The sequence below is a fragment of the Chiloscyllium punctatum genome, chromosome 9 (assembly GCF_047496795.1).
Source record: "Chiloscyllium punctatum isolate Juve2018m chromosome 9, sChiPun1.3, whole genome shotgun sequence".
In the NCBI taxonomy this organism is placed as follows: domain Eukaryota; kingdom Metazoa; phylum Chordata; class Chondrichthyes; order Orectolobiformes; family Hemiscylliidae; genus Chiloscyllium; species Chiloscyllium punctatum.
Genome location: NC_092747.1, coordinates 67914278 through 67932535, shown reverse-complemented (window position 1 = coordinate 67932535; position 18258 = coordinate 67914278). Strand labels below are relative to the sequence as shown.

At 42.3% G+C, this 18258-nt stretch overlaps 1 protein-coding gene across 2 annotated transcripts in view; it reads right to left on the bottom strand.

Annotated features, from left to right (window-relative positions):
* The window catches only part of eed (embryonic ectoderm development), a 44601-nt gene that overhangs the window by 8659 nt on the left and 17684 nt on the right, over positions 1-18258 (bottom strand). For both annotated transcript variants that reach the window (XM_072577735.1, XM_072577736.1), the window contains 4 exons: positions 12950-13031; positions 11997-12088; positions 10428-10561; positions 1702-1807 (listed from right to left, as the gene is read on the bottom strand). In XM_072577735.1, coding sequence (XP_072433836.1) covers positions 1702-1807; positions 10428-10561; positions 11997-12088; positions 12950-13031 — 414 coding nt within the window. The remainder of the gene's footprint in view (positions 1-1701; positions 1808-10427; positions 10562-11996; positions 12089-12949; positions 13032-18258) is intronic.

The following is an 18258-nucleotide window of genomic DNA, read 5'->3' as shown; positions in this document are numbered from 1 at the left end:
TTGTACTTGTAATATTAAAAAATCTATTTTTTAAATTAAAATATATTTTTTTTTAAAAATACTAGACTGGGGGAAACATATCACCTTATTGACAGTATACTCACTGACATCAAATTTACCAGGGAGAAAGAGAATAACCACTAACTTGCATTCCTAAATGTTACCGTAGAACAGATGATCAACGGAGGATTTACAACCAAAGTATACAGGAAATCCACCCACACCAAACAGAGCCTCAATTACAAAAGCAACCACCTCAATGTCCACATCTGGAGCTGTGTCAAGACACTATTCAAAAGAGTCATGACACACTGCAACACAATTGTGCAAAGAAGAGGAACACTAACAATGGATACTTGATCAGCTTTGTTCACTGATGCCCGTCCAAGAGACAACACCAAGAAGACAATGTACCTACCAAAACACTGACTACCTTACGCTATGTGAAGAACATATCAGAATTAACTACCAGGCTGTTACGACCACGAGGTATTATGGTGGAACACCAACCTACAGCCACACTATGCCAGCTATGTACCTAGCTTAAGGACCCCATACCTACAGCATACAGGACCAACAAAGTATACAAAATCCCTTGCAATAACTACTATATCAGACAAACAGGTAGAAACTTAGTCATCCGACTTCACGGACACCAACTGGCTACTAAATGACATGATCCATTCTCTGTCCATTCTGTGTACACAGACCAAGAGGGCCATCAATTCAACTATGACAAAGTTACTATCCTTGGACAGGCTAACAAGACATGTGCAAAATAATTCTTGGAAGTCTGGTTTTCAACCAAAAAGGCCATCAACAAACACAGAGATAGATCCAGTGTACAAACTGCTGCAGAGAAGACCCAGAAGTGATACTCATCTCAACAGACTGAACCAGATAAAAACCAAGGGGGGGGCGGAACAACAGCGCTTCATGGAAGTCGCACTGATAATGTTACCCAGTATGGAGCTAACCAACTACCTCATCCACAATCAGAGCTACACATCTTTGTTAAAACCTAAACGGTTTACTTCAGTTAAGCAAATGGCTGCTTTGGAAAGTCAGTTAATTAGCCTTGTAATTCACCACTCTCACCCCTACACCACGACTAAACCACCTTGGACCACTTGCACCCCCGATCCCCCATCAACGATACAGTCTCTAGTCTGAATCCCACTCTATTTTCCATGCCTGAAGCAATAAACCCCTTTCCTGCAGCCGACATCCTACCCTAGCAGCAAACTCGAAAGGACCATCTTCCCTGCTACTAGACTCAACACAGCTCCTCTCCCTCCTGCCTGATCAGACTCAACACACTCCCTCTTCTCACTAAACTCAATCACTTTTTCCATCCCTCCCAGGCAATCTATTCCTCCTTGGAATCTTGGCTCCCTGACAACCTGTCACACCGTAATCCCTTTCACAGGAGCTAACAAAGTGACTGTCTGTGCTGTTAAACATTTAAATAATAGAATGCAGCGTGAAGAAGAAGAAATGGTTTGCTTTATCCCCAACTACCCTGCATTACAAGGAAACTGTGGATTTCAGGTAAATTCTACATTTCTAAAGGAACCAGGATCAGACTGGTGGGCAGAAATAAAGCTTAATCCGAATACTAAAAGGAGTGGTGTGACAATATGATTGGCCACTCCGTGGAATATCTGGGTCAACTTAACAAATGGAAACAAAAATATTTACCTTGGATAATATTAAATCTCCAAGCCAGCGCACACAGTCCACATAATTCCTATGTATGTCCCTTGTGGAGAAATCTGGAAAATGGATTTTCTGAGACACAAATGGCCTATAAGCAAAAAAGACAACAAAAACAACTCAAGTTCCACCTCTCCTGCAAAATAATCAGACAAAACCCTGAGCATAGAATTTTGCATCATGAACAAAAAAGGTGTGTGGTTATACAATGGTTTATCAAAAAGCAAGAACATTTTCAAACCCAATTAATTATCTTGAAATACAATAAGAATCAAAGACGAAAGGAACAGTAAGTTTGTTTACTATTAAAATATCCAAGACAGTAATGATAATCAGTTTGAGTACTGTCAGCCAGTAAATTAGGTTAGAGACAAAACATCTGCAGATGCTGGAATCCCAAATCGACAGGCAGAAAGCTAGAAGAACACAGCAATCTGGACAGCTTCAGGAGGTGCTGATAGCTAATAGTGGGGATAGCTAAGACACGTAGAGTGTACAACCTAGTTGGTCAATGGGAAGAATGAATCCGGTTGGTGGCGGGGAGGAGTGAAAGGGAGCGGAAGGGGCTGGGAAGGGAGGTTATTTGAAATTGGAGAACTCAATGTCGTGTCCTCCGGGCTGGAGGCTGCCCAGGCAGAAGATGTGGTATTCAATTCAACAAGATGTGTTCCTCAATTTGCTGTTTGATTCATTATGGCATTGGAGGAGCCCAAAGATGGTCGTATAGGGAAAGGGAGTAGGAAGCAAAATTAAAACAGGTGATGACTGGGATCAGCCCCTGCGGGCCCACTGAGAAGCCTGACTAACCGTTCCCTAAGTTTACGTTTGGTTTCCCCAACATCGAGAAGACCACATCAGGAGCACTTGATGCAGTGAACTCAGTTGGAAGACAGGCAGGTGAACCTCCCTAGACCTCTACTGCAGACTTGAAATCAGCTGCCTCAATTTCTCCACCCACCTCATGCCCTCCAAATGTGCAGCGCTCCAGTGTCTCTGCACGAACCCCTGGTTCAAAACCACTTACAAAGACAGGGCAGTGGTACAGCGGAGAACAGACCTCTCTGTCGCAGAGGCCAAACACCAAATCTCCGACACCTATTTCTCCCTTGCACATGACTCCACCACGACCCATCATGCCTAAATCACTCACACTGTCCATGTTGTCACTGCCTCTGGTGATCTCCCCTCCACTACCTTCAAACTCATAGTCCTCCAGCCCGCACCGCCCAGTTCTACCTGCACCCAGATTCACAAACCCAACTACCCCGATCAACCCATCATGTCGGCATGCTCTTGCCCCACTGAACACATTGTGTCCTACCTAGACTCCATCCTTTCCCCCTTGGTTCAAGCACTTTCCACCTACATCCACAACACCAACCACGCCCTCCATCTCCTCAGTAACCTCCAGTTCCCCAGTCCCCAGCACTTTACCTTCACTATGGACATGTAGTTCTTATACTCGTCCATACCCCACTAGGATGGCCTCCAGCCCCTCCGCTTCCTCTCCAACAGACCCATCCAGTCCCCCACCACCAATACCCTCCGCTGCCTCGCCAAACTCGTCCTCACCCTCAACAACCTTTCCTTTAACTCCTTCCATTTCCTCCATATCCAGGGGGTGGGTCATGGGCCCCCAGATGGGCCCCAGCTATGCCTGCCTCTTTGTTGGCTACATCAAACAGTTCCTCTTCAGTACTTACATTGGCACTGTGCCCCAACTCTTCCACTGTCTTCAATGACTGCACCGGTGCAGCATCCTGCACCCAGGCTGAACAGTAGCAGTTCATCAACTTCACCCACAACTTTCAGCCTTGGCCTCAATTTCATTTGATCCATCTTGGCCACCTCCCTCCCCTTTCTTGACCTCTCCATTTCCATCTTCAGCAACAGTCTCCAGATGGACGTTTACTACAAACCCACAGACGCCCATAACTACCTGGACAACACCTCCTCCCACCCAGTATCCTACAAGAACTCCATCCCTTTCTCCCAATTCTTGCACCGCATCAGCTCAGACGAAGAGACATTCCATTCCCAAGCGTCCCAGATGTCCACCTATTTCAAACAAAGTGCTTTTCCTCCCTCAGTTAATCCAAACAGCCCTCCACCGCACCATCTCCATTCACCCTTCCACTGCTCTAAACACCCTCTCCTCCAAACGCAATAAAGACAAGTGTCCCTCCTGTCCTCACCTACCACCCCACCAGTGTCCGCATCCAACGCATCACCCTTAAATACTTCCGCCAACTCCAACTAGACCTCACCACCAAGAAAATCTTCCACTCCCTACACTCTCTGCCTTCCGGAAGGACCGTTCCCTTAGGCAGTCCTTGATTAGCATCACTCTCCCCACTAATCATCCCAAAACAAAAGATACCTTCCCCTGCAACCTGAAAAGATACAAAACCTGCCAGCACACCACCCCCTCACCTCCACCCAAGGCTTCAACAGTCATTCCAGGTGAGACAGAGGTTCACCTGCCTCTCTTCCAACCTAGTTTACTGCATCAGGTGCTCCTGATGTGGTCTTCTCTACACGAGGGAGACCAAACATAAACTTAGGGAACGGCTTGCCAAGCATCTCAACCGGGCCCGCAGGGGCCGACCAGATGCCCCAGTCACCACCCATTTTAATCCCCCTTCCTACTCCCTTTCATCCTTGGCCTCCTCCATTGCTACAATGAACTAAACTGCAAACTAGAGGAATAACAACCTGTGCAGCCTACAGCGTACAGGAGTCAATACTGAGCTCTCCAATTCCAAATAACCTCCCTTCCCAACCCCCAACTCCCTTCCCAGCCCTCCCCATTCCTTCCATGCTTCCTTGCCACCAACCAAATTCATTCCTCCCATTGACCAACCAGGTCATACTCTCTACCTGTCTTCACTTATCCCACTTGACCACCCCGCCCTTGCCCCACCTCCTTTAGTTGCAGCTCCCCCTCCACCCATATTCAGTCCTAAAGAAGGGCAGCACCCAAAATGTCGACTTTACCTCCTGATGCTGCCTGGCTTGCTGCATTCTTCCAGCCCCCTGCCTGACTTGTCAGTAAATTAAGACAATAGTTACTTTTTCCAAATAATGCCACATGATCTGAAGTTTAAATAGTCAACAATGTCACTTTAAATGTTTGGTCCAAAATGGCACAATGTACTGTAATGTCAATCCAGATTGTGAGCCAAAGCCTTGGAGTGCAGCATGAATCCCTAACTTTCTAATTCAAGCGAGATTGGTACTGACTCAATAAAGCTGACTTTCCTGCTCGACATTAAATTTGTTGCTGAAACCAAAGAAGTGAAGTATGTTTTATTTTTAATTATAATCTTTCTCCAATGATGAAAATACTAATCCAGAGTTGTTTGGGATTATTATAGCAAACTCGATTGGATACGAATACTTCTGTCAAGTGGTAATTCTTCCTATTACTGGCTATGGTTAGCTGAAGTGAAGGGGGGGAATGGAGAAATCCCAGCAGAGTCCAATCTATTCTGATGCCATGTTTACGTACATAGCAGGACCCTTGTGGCACAATGGTCATGTCCCTACCTCTGGATCAGAGGCCCAAATTGAAGTCCATCTCATGTAAAGTTGTAAGATAGTAACTGTGAACAAATTGATTAGAAAGCAGAAAAAATGTTTACCCACTTAGGAGGGCTGTCATGGTACAGTGGTAGTGTCCCGACCTCCAAGACATGAAGGTCTGGGTTCAAGTCCCATCTGCTCCAGGTGGTATCTAAGTGACATCTCTAAACAGGTCGATTGGAGAATATCTATTTACGCGTTTTAGCGAGGGACTCTGGATAGCAAAAGCAGTGGTTTTCTCTTCCTTAAATTAGAGCTGCTGCTGGGTTGTACAGTGCAATACCAACTGAAATCACTTGACCTACAACAGATCAAAGATTAAACTTGGGATACTTCACATATACATCACAGCTACTAATTATGTCTGAAACATCAAAAGGAGTAGATGTAAAGTATATTTAATGGAAAAAGAGTAAAACATTAAAGTCCATAAGTCTTTTGTTAAATTTAACTTTAGATTTCCATCTGCAACATTATATAGCAATTTAAAATGGAGCAGGTAAAACCGAGTGTAAAAAGAGGATCAAGACCGACCTATTTCTGTAAAAATGTCGGTACAATCTCTCTAGAATGCAGATGAGAAATGCACGATTGTGCTAGCGACTTTCATTAAGCATATGAATTCATAATAGAAGAGTTGCTACCACAAATAGGGTACATGCATTAAGTTAAGACATAGACAGAATTTAAAAGTCCTCATTCCAAGTCATCCATGACTTGGTTGGTGCAAGATAAAGTAGTCCATGTATATAAATTGCTGCATTAATGTTAATATTTACACAGATTGCATTTTTAGTGCGAAAGCATTGTAAAACAAAATGGAAGATATGAACCAGAAAGTTTTTTTGCTATCCTACTAGAATTTGTTCAGGGTCAGAAACAGGAGGATGTGACTATAAATGAGGCAGAAAGACAGATCTAGGAGGAAATGCTGCAGGAACATCAACTCTTGAGTTTCCCAACAGATTTGAGAATCTTGCTCCTGATGTGGGTGGGATTGGGCGGAGTGGGGAGAGTGAGCAAAGTGACCATAGCACCATGGTACAGGGAGTTTTCAAACGGTAGTGTTGGTGATGTTGGTGGTGGGGTGGGGTGAAGAAAAGAAAAACGTAGTTGTAAATGGGATAGCACAGTCATGGGAACAGACACTTCTGTGGCCAGTTTCAAAAATCCTAAAGGCTGTGTTGTCTGCTTAGTGCCCAGGTTCAGGATAACTCAATTGGGGGTGCAGAGGAATTGAAGTGGGATGGGAAGATCCTGTTGTCATGGACTATGTAGATTCTAATGTTATAGGGAGAATGAAGAAAGAGAGGTTCTACTGGAAGAACATGAGCAGCTTAGGCCTAAATTGAAAAGCAGAATCAGAAAGCTAATAATCTCTGGATAATTAACTGAGCCACAAGCTAATCCGCACAGGGTCAACAAGAACAAAGAGATAAGTGCGTGGATTTGTATGGGAAAAATGAATACAATTTCATGGATACTGGGAAGGAAAGAGCTATTCCAATGGGACAGGCTCCACCTGAATAATGCTGTATCCAAGTCCTGCAAATTGCATAACCAGGGCTGTTGATAGGACTTTAATCTAAATAGTGGGAGGATGGGTTTAGTTGCATCAGAAGTTAGAAAAGCAAAAGATAAAAGGACAAAAGTAGAATTGCAGGTTAGTGATGGGGTTGATTGTTACTAGAAAATAAAAAGGGAAGAATGTGAGAATGTCACATTACACCAAGAAAATGTGAGAGGATAGGCAAATTTGATAACAGAATAAACTTAAATATATCTTAATGTACAAAACATTCAGTAGACAAACTGACAATACAAATAAATACAATCTCATAGCCATTACAGAAACATAGTGACAATGATATCAAACTGAACTTGACATTCAGGAGAGAGAGGAATGATGGAAAAAGTTGTGAGGGTAGCACTGTTAATAAGAAATGAAATGAGGATAATTGAGAGAGACATTCACAACCTAGACTTGGATGATGTGGAGTCCATTTGAGCAAGGGTAAAAAAACAGCAAGGGAAAGATGATATTGATAGATAGCACTCAGTAGGAAAGGCTACAAATCAACAAAGTAGGAGTATATAAAAAAATTACAATAATAATTATGGATGACTTGAATCATGTTGATTGGGTTAATCAAATTGGAAAGCATAGTTACGACAACAAATTAATAGCGTGTACAAGGGGTAATTTCCTGGAGTAACATGTCATGGAGCCAATGAGATAGCAGGCTATCTTGGATCTGAGTAATCAGGCAGGTTTAATGAAAGAGTAAAAGATACCCTAAAAAGTAGAGATCATACTGTAATAGAATTTAATCTTCTATTTAGTGTGAAAAACAAGTATATTTAACTTAAATAAAGGAACTTTGATTAGACTAGATTCCCTACAGTATGAAAACAGGCCATTCGGCCCAACAAGTCCACACCGACCCTCTGAAGAGTAACCCATTCCCCATCCCTATATTTACCCCTGACTAATGCACCTAACACTATGGACAATTCACCTGACCTACACATGTTTGGAATGGGGGAGGAAACCAGAGCACCCGGAGGAAATCCACACAGACATAGGCAGAAAGTGCAAACTCCACACAAACAGTTGCCCGAGGCGGGAATCGAACCCGGGTCACTGGGGCTGTGAGGCTGTAGTGCTAACCACTGAGCCACCATGCTGCCCTAAACTTAAGTTAATCTTTTTAACTTCCAGATTTTTGTCGAATTCAATTCAAATCTTGCCTTTTGCAGCAGTGGGATTTGAACCAGTGACACTGGAACACTAACCTAGAATCATGGATTAGGAATTCAGTGACGTTACCACTACACGATCACATACCCAAATTACAAACAAAATGAGCTGAAGTGAACTGCACTGATACATTAACAGGAATAATAGTAAGCAAGCAGTGACAGACATTTGAAGAGGCAATTCATGACTCTCAGCAAAAGTACGTCCCAGTAAGGAGGAAAGAATCTAAGAGAGGGATAAATCAACCAAGGAAGTTAAGAGTATTAAGTGAAACAAAAAGCTTTTAGGAGGCAAAAGTCAGTGATAGCCCCAAGGACTGGGATAAACTCAGAATCCAAAAGGTGGACTACAAACGACAATACAGAGAAAGTAGCCTCTGAGGGCAAACTAGCAAGGAATATAAAAACTGATAATCAGAATTTCTTTAAGTGTATAAAAAGGAAGATGTCAAAAAGAACACAGCCCCCTTCCAAAATTAATCTAGAGAGATAATTTTGAGAACAAGGAAAAGCAGGGGAGTTAAACAAATATCTTGCATCAGTCTCTATGGTAGAAGACATTTCAAATATCTCAGTAACACTAAAGAATACAAGGGAAGAATTAAGTGCCAAGACCATCATCATCTCTGGACAAGTGGTATTAGACAAACTAATGATGCTTAAAGCAGATAAAGTCCCCTGACTCTGATCCTCGAATCCTAAAAGAGTTCGCTACAGAGATAATGGATGCATTGTTTGCAATTTTATAAAAATCCTTTGATGCTGGAGAAGCACAGAGATTTGGAAAACTGCTGATGTGACACCCCTAGTCAAAAAAGGGAAGGAGGCAAAAAGCAGATAACTACAGGCCAATTAGCCAAACATCTATTGTTGGAAAAATGCTGGAATCAATTATTGAGAAAATTGTATTGGAACATTTGGAAAGTTATAATCTAAGCAAGCAGAGTCAGCATGGCTTCACGAAAGAGGAATTGACTTACCATTAGTGTTTCTCAAGGAAGTCTCAACCAGAGTGGAAAGCATTCACCAAGATAGCTCACAAAGGTTAAGTCATAAGAGCCCACAGTGCTGAAGATAGTTGACTGCATGGATAGAGAACTGGCCAATGGGCAGGAAACGAGTTGGAATATGGAGTTCTTTTTCAAGTTAGCAACTTGTGACCAGTGGGATTCCAGAGACATCAGTCCTGTGACCGCAACGGTTTAAAATATATATTTGGTACTTGGAGGAAGGAAACAAATGCATGATAGCCAAATTGCAGATTAAACAAAACTAGGTGGAAAGATAGTTTGAGGGGGATACAAACAATTGTCAGATATTTATAGGTTACATAAATAGGCAAAAAATGGGCAAATATGAGGTATAATGTGGGAAAGTGAAGTTGTTAAGTTTTGAAGGGAGAACGAAAGAACAAGATGATTTAAATGGAGAATAATTGCAGAAAGATGCAACACAAAGAGACTTGGGGCTACTTGTGCACAAAACACACAGTTGGCACACAGATACAGCAGAAAATCAGATAGCTAATGGAATGTTGGCCCTTACTTCAAGGGGTTTGAATGTAAAAGTTGGGAAGTCTGACTGCAACTGTACAAGGTGCTGGTGAGACCACTTTTAATAGTAGTCAGCAGGTTTGGTCCCCTTATTTAGAGAAAACCTATCATTTTATTGGAAGCAGTTCAGAAAGGTTTCTCTAGGATGACCACCAGGATGGAGGGATTGTCTTATGAGCAACGAGAAAACAGACTGTGACTCAACTCATTGGAGTTTAGAAGAATGAGAGGCGATCTCATTGAAACATATAGGATTACTCAGGGGCCTGACAGGGTGAATGTTAGGAGGATGTTCCCTCTTACAGGAGAGTCTAGTATTAGAAGGCATAGTCTCAGGATTAAGGGGTTCCATGTTCAGACTAAGATAAGAAGGAATATCTTCTGAGGGTTGAATGTTTTTCTAACTCCTTGCCTTAGAGAGCTATGGGTGGACAGTCCTTATGCAAATTTAAGGCTGACAGAGATCATTTTTTGATTAGTTGGGAATGAAGGATTTTGGGGAAAGGGCAAGAAAGTGGATGTGAAGAGTGTCAGGTCAGCCATGATTCTACTGAATGGTGCAGGAGGGTCAAGGGGCCAAATGGCCTACTCCTATTTTTATTTCTTATGCTTTCATAGAACAAGATACTTTTCTTAAAAAAGATTCAACACAGATTCAGTAACATGTACTATCTTGTAATGCAGTACTTCAGATCTTACATTTTTTTCCATCTATTGAGGTAGCAACAATGCATCCAGTCCAACAAAAATAAAGTAATAATTCTGTCCTGGCAACATACAAATAGGGCTAAGGGACAGATATGCAATCATTACCTGTTCGTTTTACTTGGGTTATATTCGTTTGATGCCTTAATAGCTTTTAGCATCCTTTCCGAGTTGATTCGCCACAATTTAAGAGAATGATCCATCCCACAAGACATTATTTTTTCTCCAAGAAGATCAAAATCCTGTAATAAAAACAACGATTTATAACACTGTTGATAAACTGAAAATGTTGATAAGGTCACAAATATGTTTTTGTGTACACTTTGAAAATTCAGGCATTAGTTCTCTAGAAAGCCAGTTTAAGAGTAACATGTATCCACAGACAGTTAGGTTTTGATATTAATAACAAAATTTTTTTTAAACCCCTGAATCTAACAGTTACTGCAAAACATCAGAATCCTACAGTGGCTACCTCTGCAGTATTAAATCAGATTTCAGTGTCACCCTTAGCTCAATGATTGCACTTCACCCAAGTCTAAAGATTGAGAGTTCCAGTCAAGAGTCCTAAGCACATAACCTAAATTGAAAAAAAGAATGTTTAGTACTGCACTGTTGGAACCCCTGTTTTTCAGATGTGACATTAAATCAACGAATAATCTGCCTTCTTAGATTCATGTAAATTATCTCATGGTGTAATTTAAAGTAGTGAAGAAGATGTATAGTCATCCCTCAGTAAACAAACAGTCAGATTAATCAATATACATTCCTATATGTGGGAAATTGTGATGTTTCATGTATCAGCTTCCCTGCTTCAAATGTACTTTGCTGGCTTTAGAACACCTAGTTTGTAAAAGGCTTTGTAAAGGAAGCTCTTTTCTCAAGTTCAGTCTGACTCGTAGTTTTACCATAAATAAATAAACCTTCATCTTACATGAATAAGGGAACTTCAGAGTCTTGAAATACTTGAACTCAAATGCCCCCCAACATAGGCTTGGTCCCACTGCAGGTTATCCATATTGCTGCTCTGCTAAAAAAATGTTGATTACAAAAGGTTTCTCCTCCCTGCAATGAATATTATTTTAGACTGGAGAACCCCTTCACAGAAGAGGAAATTCTGGACAACACCTCTATCAAAGCACTTAAAATGTTTAGCTAGATATTGCTAAGCAACAATCTATACTCATAAGGCAGCCCACTCTACATAGTGCTCCATTCCGAACATCCTCATAACTAAGCTACACATTTGTGGATGTGAACAATACTCTCAACATTGCAGTCAACCCTGCCATCTAAAGGATCTCTCCAAGCCTTTCATACACCAGCTAAATGTGTCCAAACTGTCCTAATCTTACTTTCTTCACTCCTTTCTCTTTGCCCCTCCTACTTTTAACCCGACTTGGCTAGAATGTTGTTTAGACTTCACACGCCATGTGTAGTATTTAAAAAAGGATATTAACAGGTGTTAAAAAATTGAACTGTCTTGTGAAATACAATACTTAAAAGGCAATATACATTATTGTGCTGCAAATTCAAGAACATTAATTATCCTTCAATACACTGGCTGCTTTATGTCAATAAATCCTTTAAAGTTGAAATTGGGTCAATGAGTCAATCATTATGATATAATGTTAGCAAGATGTCAAATACTGTAATAGCACAGAGTATCTGATCACTTACTGCACTCAACACCTCATCACGATGTCCTTCCACGCCTCCAAATATTGCCACTAAAGTATCTGTCTGTATGTTCCAAAACCTTAAAGCATGATCTAGTGTCAAACACAAGTTCCATTTAGCTTTTTAGATGAAGCATCTCACAGAACTTTACAGTTTCATCCTGAGCTACAAGAATTCAGGATGAACTACAAAGTTTTACATTGTTACTTGAGCAGTGTATATTAAAAACAGATAATTATATGACACTTGTAGCATTATTCTAATCTTATGGCAGAAAGTATATTGTGTTATAGAATATTAGAAAACAAGAAATAAAATTAATTCTGTATTTTAAGAATTCCCTCTTTTCAAATCAGGACAGAGGTTCAATCAGCCCAGGTTGAAACAGTTAAATAGCAGCATTTATTAAATAGGTTGTAATCAGAAAATTTAATGGAACACAGGATTAAAATTAAAAAATCGAATATAACTGCCCTAAATCTTGGTGAAATTGTTTTAGGAGATTTGATTGATTTATTAGAAAGTGACTAAATATTGCTCAGACTAATGAGCACCTTTTTGTTTTTTTACAATTATTTTACTTTAGCAATCATCAGAATAAGACTTAGTATGCATATATACAATTAATTTACACTTTTAATGTGAGAAAAGTATAGGAGAATAGGAAACTATTATATTCAACTTGTATCTTAACAAGTAAATGACTCTTTCCCCATCCCACAATTACGACAGCATCCTAGACCTTTTGCAATGCTGTCCAAGTTGGTAGCTGGCAGATCCCTGGGCAAGATCTGATTCCTTTCCCTTCCTGAAAACCTTAATTCATCATTTTCAAGCAGTAGCATTGCTAAATATGCAGCTCAGCATCAAGGAATATCTAGATGCAAACTCTCAACACAGGAGCCTAATATCACAATTCAAAACAAAGTTATTACGTTCAATTGCTATCTTACCTTTGCTTACAGAAAGCAGAAGATTTGGTTCTCTGGGGTGAAATTTCAGCTCATTGATTGCATTTCCATGTCCAACATAGTGCTGCAATCAATAAGAAAGAATGCCACATTAGTTTCTTCTACAATAAATAATTGTCAACAATTAAAAGTAATAATGAAGTTATTCTATTTCTTGAAATGCAGCAACTTAAAAGACTGAAAATAAACACAAGCATTAAAGCAATATACTTTGCAATTGTTTGGCTAACATTTTTCTTAAAAAATCAAACTACTTTCCCCAAATACAATGCATCATACCCACCACAATCTTTGGCACCAGTACAAATGATACCAAGAAAACAAGTTTTATTCACTAACAAATCATACAATTTCTCTTTTGTAGTTTTCTGAAAAAGTTGCATTCAACTTAATTAAAACCAAAAGAATGGTGAATGTTGTAAATCAAACAAAAACAGAAGTTGCTGGAAAAGCTTAGCATCTGAGCAGAGAAATCAGAGTTAATGCTTCAGGTCGAATGACCCTTGCTCAGAACTGGTGGCAGTTAGGAAAATGTTGGTTTGTATGCAGAAGACAGGGTGCAGGGAGGGGTAAGGAGTAAATGACAGGTGGGTATTTAGCCCAAAGAGAGAGAAGACTGTGGGACAGACAAAGGAGTGGGTGAACAATCTAGCTGGGACAGTGAATAGCTGTTAATGGAGACTGTATCAGTGGCTAACAATAGGTAGTGTGTAATGGCAGATTATGTGATAGCAAGGCCTAGTGAGTGGATTTGGGGGCTAGGGCATGGGAGAGTTCAGGCCCTAAAGCTACTGAACTCCATATTGAATCAGGAGGGCTGCAAGGTCCCAAAGTGAAAGTTGAGGTGTTGTTCCTCCAGCTTAAACTGAGCTGAGCTTCGCAGAACACTGCAGCAAGCCTGAGACAGAGAAGGTGGCCAGGGAACAAAGTGGTGTGTAAAGTGGCAGACAACTGAAAGCTCATGGCCTTATTTTCATTTCCCCAATATAGACAACACCACATTGTGAACTGCGAATGCAGTAGGCTAGAGATTGGGTGAAGTGCATATAAAGTGCTGCTTCACCTGGAAGGCATGTTTGGGCCTTTGGATACTGAGGAAGGAAAAAGTAAATGGGCAGGTGTTACACCTTCAGTTGCAGGATAAGGTGCTGTGGGGTTGTGGAGGCCGTGTTGGGAGTGAAGGAAGAGTGGACCAGGATGTCCCAAAGGAACCATCCTGCAGAACAGACAAGGTAGGAGAGGGGAACAGGTCTCTTGGTAGCACCTTGCTGGAGGTGGCAGAAATGGTGGCTGATGATTTTCTGGGTATGGATGCTGGTGGGATGGTCGGTAAGTACAAGGGGAACCATATTGCTGCTACGGGAGGCAAGAAATAGGTTGACAGTGGAAGTGCTGGAGATGGATCGGACCTGGTTGAGGGACCTAGCAACACATGGAGTCCTCGGTTGAGGAAGAAGGTAGACATTTCAGAGGCTCCCTTGTCAAAGTTGGCCTCACTGGAACATATGTGATAGAAATGGAGGAACTGGGAGAATGAAATGGAGTCTTTGTGAGGAAGCAGAGTGCAAGGATGTATAGTCCAGATAGCTGTGGGAGTCAGTGGCTTCATAGTGGATATTACTGGCCAGTCTATCCCCGGAAATGGGGGAAAACGGAGATGTCAGGGAAGGGAGGAGTCAGAGACAGGCCAGGTGAAAGTGAGGGCAGGATGAAAATTGGAAGCAAAATCAATTAACTTTTCCAATTCCAGGCGAGAGAGGGAAGCAGCACCACTAATATCACCTCAAAGTTTGTGAGAAGATTTGTAGCTCGGGTGCTTGTTGTTGTGGTTCTGTTCGCCGAGCTGGGAATTTGTGTTGCAGACGTTTCGTCCCCTGTCTAGGTAACATCCTCAGTGCTTGGGAGCCTCCTGTGAAGCGCTTCTGTGATCTTTCCTCTGGCATTTGTAATGGTTTGAATCTGCCGCTTCCGGTTGTCAGTTCCAGCTGTCCGTTGCAGTGGTCGGTATATTGGGTCCAGGTCGATGTGCTTATTGATAGAGTCTGTGGATGAGTGCCATGCTTCTAGGAATTCCCTGGCTGCTCTCTGTTTGGCTTGTCCTATAATAGTAGTGTTGTCCCAGTCGAATTCATGTTGCTTGTCATATGCGTGTGTGGCTACTAAGGATAGCTGGTCGTGTCGTTTCGTGGCTGGTTGGTGTTCATGGATGCTGATCGTTAGCTGTCATTCTGTTTGTCCTGTGTAGTGTTTTGTGCAGTCCTTGCATGGGATTTTGTACACTACATTGGTTTTGCTCATGCTGGGTATTGGGTCCTTCGTCCTGGTGAGTCGATGTCTGAGGGTGGCTGTTGGTTTGTGTGCTGTTATGAGTCCTAGTGGTCGTAGTAGTCTGGCTGTCAGTTTGGAAATGTTCTTGATGTATGGTAACGTGGCTAGTCCTTTGGGTTGTGGCATGTCCTCGTTCCATTGTCTTTCCCTTAGGCATCTGTTGATGAAATTGCGGGGGTATCAGTTTTTGGTGAATACATTGTATAGGTGTTCTTCTTCCTCTTTTGCAGTTCTGGTGTGCTGCAGTGTGTTGTGGCCCTTTTGAATAGTGTCTTGATGCAATTTCTTGTGTGTGTGTTGGGGTGGTTGCTTTCGTAGTTCAGGATCTGGTCTGTGTGTGTGGCTTTCCTGTATACCTTTGTGGTGATTTCTCCATTCGGTGTTCTCTGTACCATCACGTCTAGGAATGGGAGTTGGTTGTCCTTTTCTTCCTCTCTAGTGAATCGGATTCCTGCGACCGTGGCATTGATGATCCGGTGTGTATTCTCTATGTCTGTGTTTTTAATGATTACAAAGGTGTCATCCACATACCTGACCCAGAGTTTGGGTTGAATTTGCGGTAAGACTGTTTGTTTTAACCTTTGCATTACTGCTTCTGCTATGAGTCCAGAGATGGGTGAGCCCATGGGTATGCCGTTGATTTGTTCATATATTTGATTGTTGAATGTGAAGTGTGTTGAGAGGCACAGGTGCAGTAGTTTGAGTATGCTGTCTTTGTTGATAGGTTCAACATCCTGTTGTCTGTTCTGTATGTCCAGCAGGTTGGCTATTATTTCTCTGGTTCGGGTTTTGTCGATAGAGGTGAACAGTGCCATTACATCGAATGAGACCATAGTTTCTTCCTTGTCTATGTGTATATTTCTGACGATGTCCAAGAATTCCTGTGTTGATTGTAGAGTGTCTGGATCCGCTGATCAGGTGTTTCAGTTTCTGCTGTAGTTCTTTAGCCAGTTTGTGTGATGGTGTCCCTGGTAGTGATACTATGGGTCTGAGTGGGATGTCTGGTTTGTGCACTTTAGGGAGTCCATAGAATCTGGGGGGGGTTGTTGCTTTCAGGTTTCATTCTTTGTAGATCAAACCTGGTTATCTGTCCGTTTTTTTGTAGGTTTCTTAGTGTGTTGTTTACGATACTTTGTCTCACTGTTTGTTGTGTCTCTTCTGTCAGTCCATTGTTCCTGAGTGTGCATTCTAGTACTGCTAGGAAGTCTGCTGTCTTGGCGTCCCTGTGGTTGTAGTTGAGTCGACTACAACCACAGGGACGCCAAGACAGCAGACTTCCTAGCAGCACTAGAATGCACACTCAGGAACAATGGACTGACAGAAGAGACACAACAAACAGTGAGACAAAGTATTGTACCTCTGATAACAAGGAAAAGACAAACACGTAACCTCAACACCAAGCAGAGGAAAGCACTAAAATCACTAAGAAACGATAAGAACATAATCATACGATCAGCAGACAAAGGCAGAATGACGGTCACCCTGGTCAAAGCAGACTACATCCAAAAAGCGCAACAACTACTTGCAGATAGCAACACCTACCAAAAGAGGGAGTTTGACCCCACCCCACAGCCCACCAACAGGATAAACAACACACTGAGGAACCTCCAAAAAAAAACAGACAGATAACCAGGTTCATTCCCTGCCCACTGTTTGCTATTCCTCTGGTGCTTTGCGCCAGTTTTAGAATTTCCGATTTGCAGGCTGCAGCCGCCTGCTCTTTACCATGGACACACAATCCCTTTACATGTCCATCTCCCAGCAGATTGTCTCTGGGCTCTCCATCTCTTCCTGCAGCAAAGACCATCCCCACCCACCACCACTCTCCTCCACTTGGCTGAGCTTGTCATCACCCTCAACAACTCTTTTAACTCCTCTCGTTTTCTTTAGGTCAGAGGAGTGTCCATGGGTACACGCATGGGCCCTAGTTAGACCTGTCTCTTCCTGGGGTACATGGAACATTCTTTGTTCCAGTCCTATTTTGGTCCCCACCCACAACGGATTCTCCAATATTACTGATGATATCACTGATGGTGCTTCCCTCTCTTGTCCTGTCTGAAATTGGAAAAGTTCATTGATTTTGCTTCCAATTTCCACTCTGCTCTTGCTTGTCTAACTCTGATTCCTCCCTTCCTCGACACCTGTTTCTATTTCTAGGGATAGACCAGCCATTAATATCCACTATTAACCCACCAACTGCCACAGCTATCTGGACTTAAAGACTCCATCCCACTCTCATCCCATTATCATCCCACCAGAAGTCAGAAGATCAGCCGCCATTTCCACCACCTCCAGTGAGATGTCACCACGGGATACGTATCCACCTCCCTTGTCCACCTTCTGCTTGGACCATTCCCTCTGGGACAGCCTGTCCACACTTCCTTCATACTTAACAACCCCTCCGCAGGCCCATGGCACCTTCTCCAGCAAATGAAGGTGCAACATCTGCCCATTTACCTCCTCCCTCCTCAGTATCCATATCCTGGAATTAGCACATGCCCTGCATGTCACACAATCTAGTCTACTACATTTGCCAGTCACAATGTGATCTCCTCTACATTGGGGAAGTAAAGCATAGACTTGGTCTTTGCTTCGCAGAATTGTTCTGCCTACAAAAAAAAGTCCCTGAGCTTCCAATTGCCTGCCACTTTAACACACCACTCTGTTCCCTGGCCAAGATCTCTGCTTCAGGCTTGCTGCAGTGTTTCAATAAAGCTTAGCGCAAGCTGGAAGAACCCCTCAACTTCCACTTGGGGAACCTGCAGCCCTCTGGACTCAATACGGAGTTCCTATAATAATAGGATCTGAATTCTACCATGCCTTCGCCTCCAACCCCACAACTGGGCCTTGTTATCACAGTCTGCCATGACACACTACTTATTGTTAGCCACTAACAGTGTCCGTTAACAGCTATTCACTCTCCCAGCCAGATCATTATCCACTCCTTTGACTGTCCTACTGTC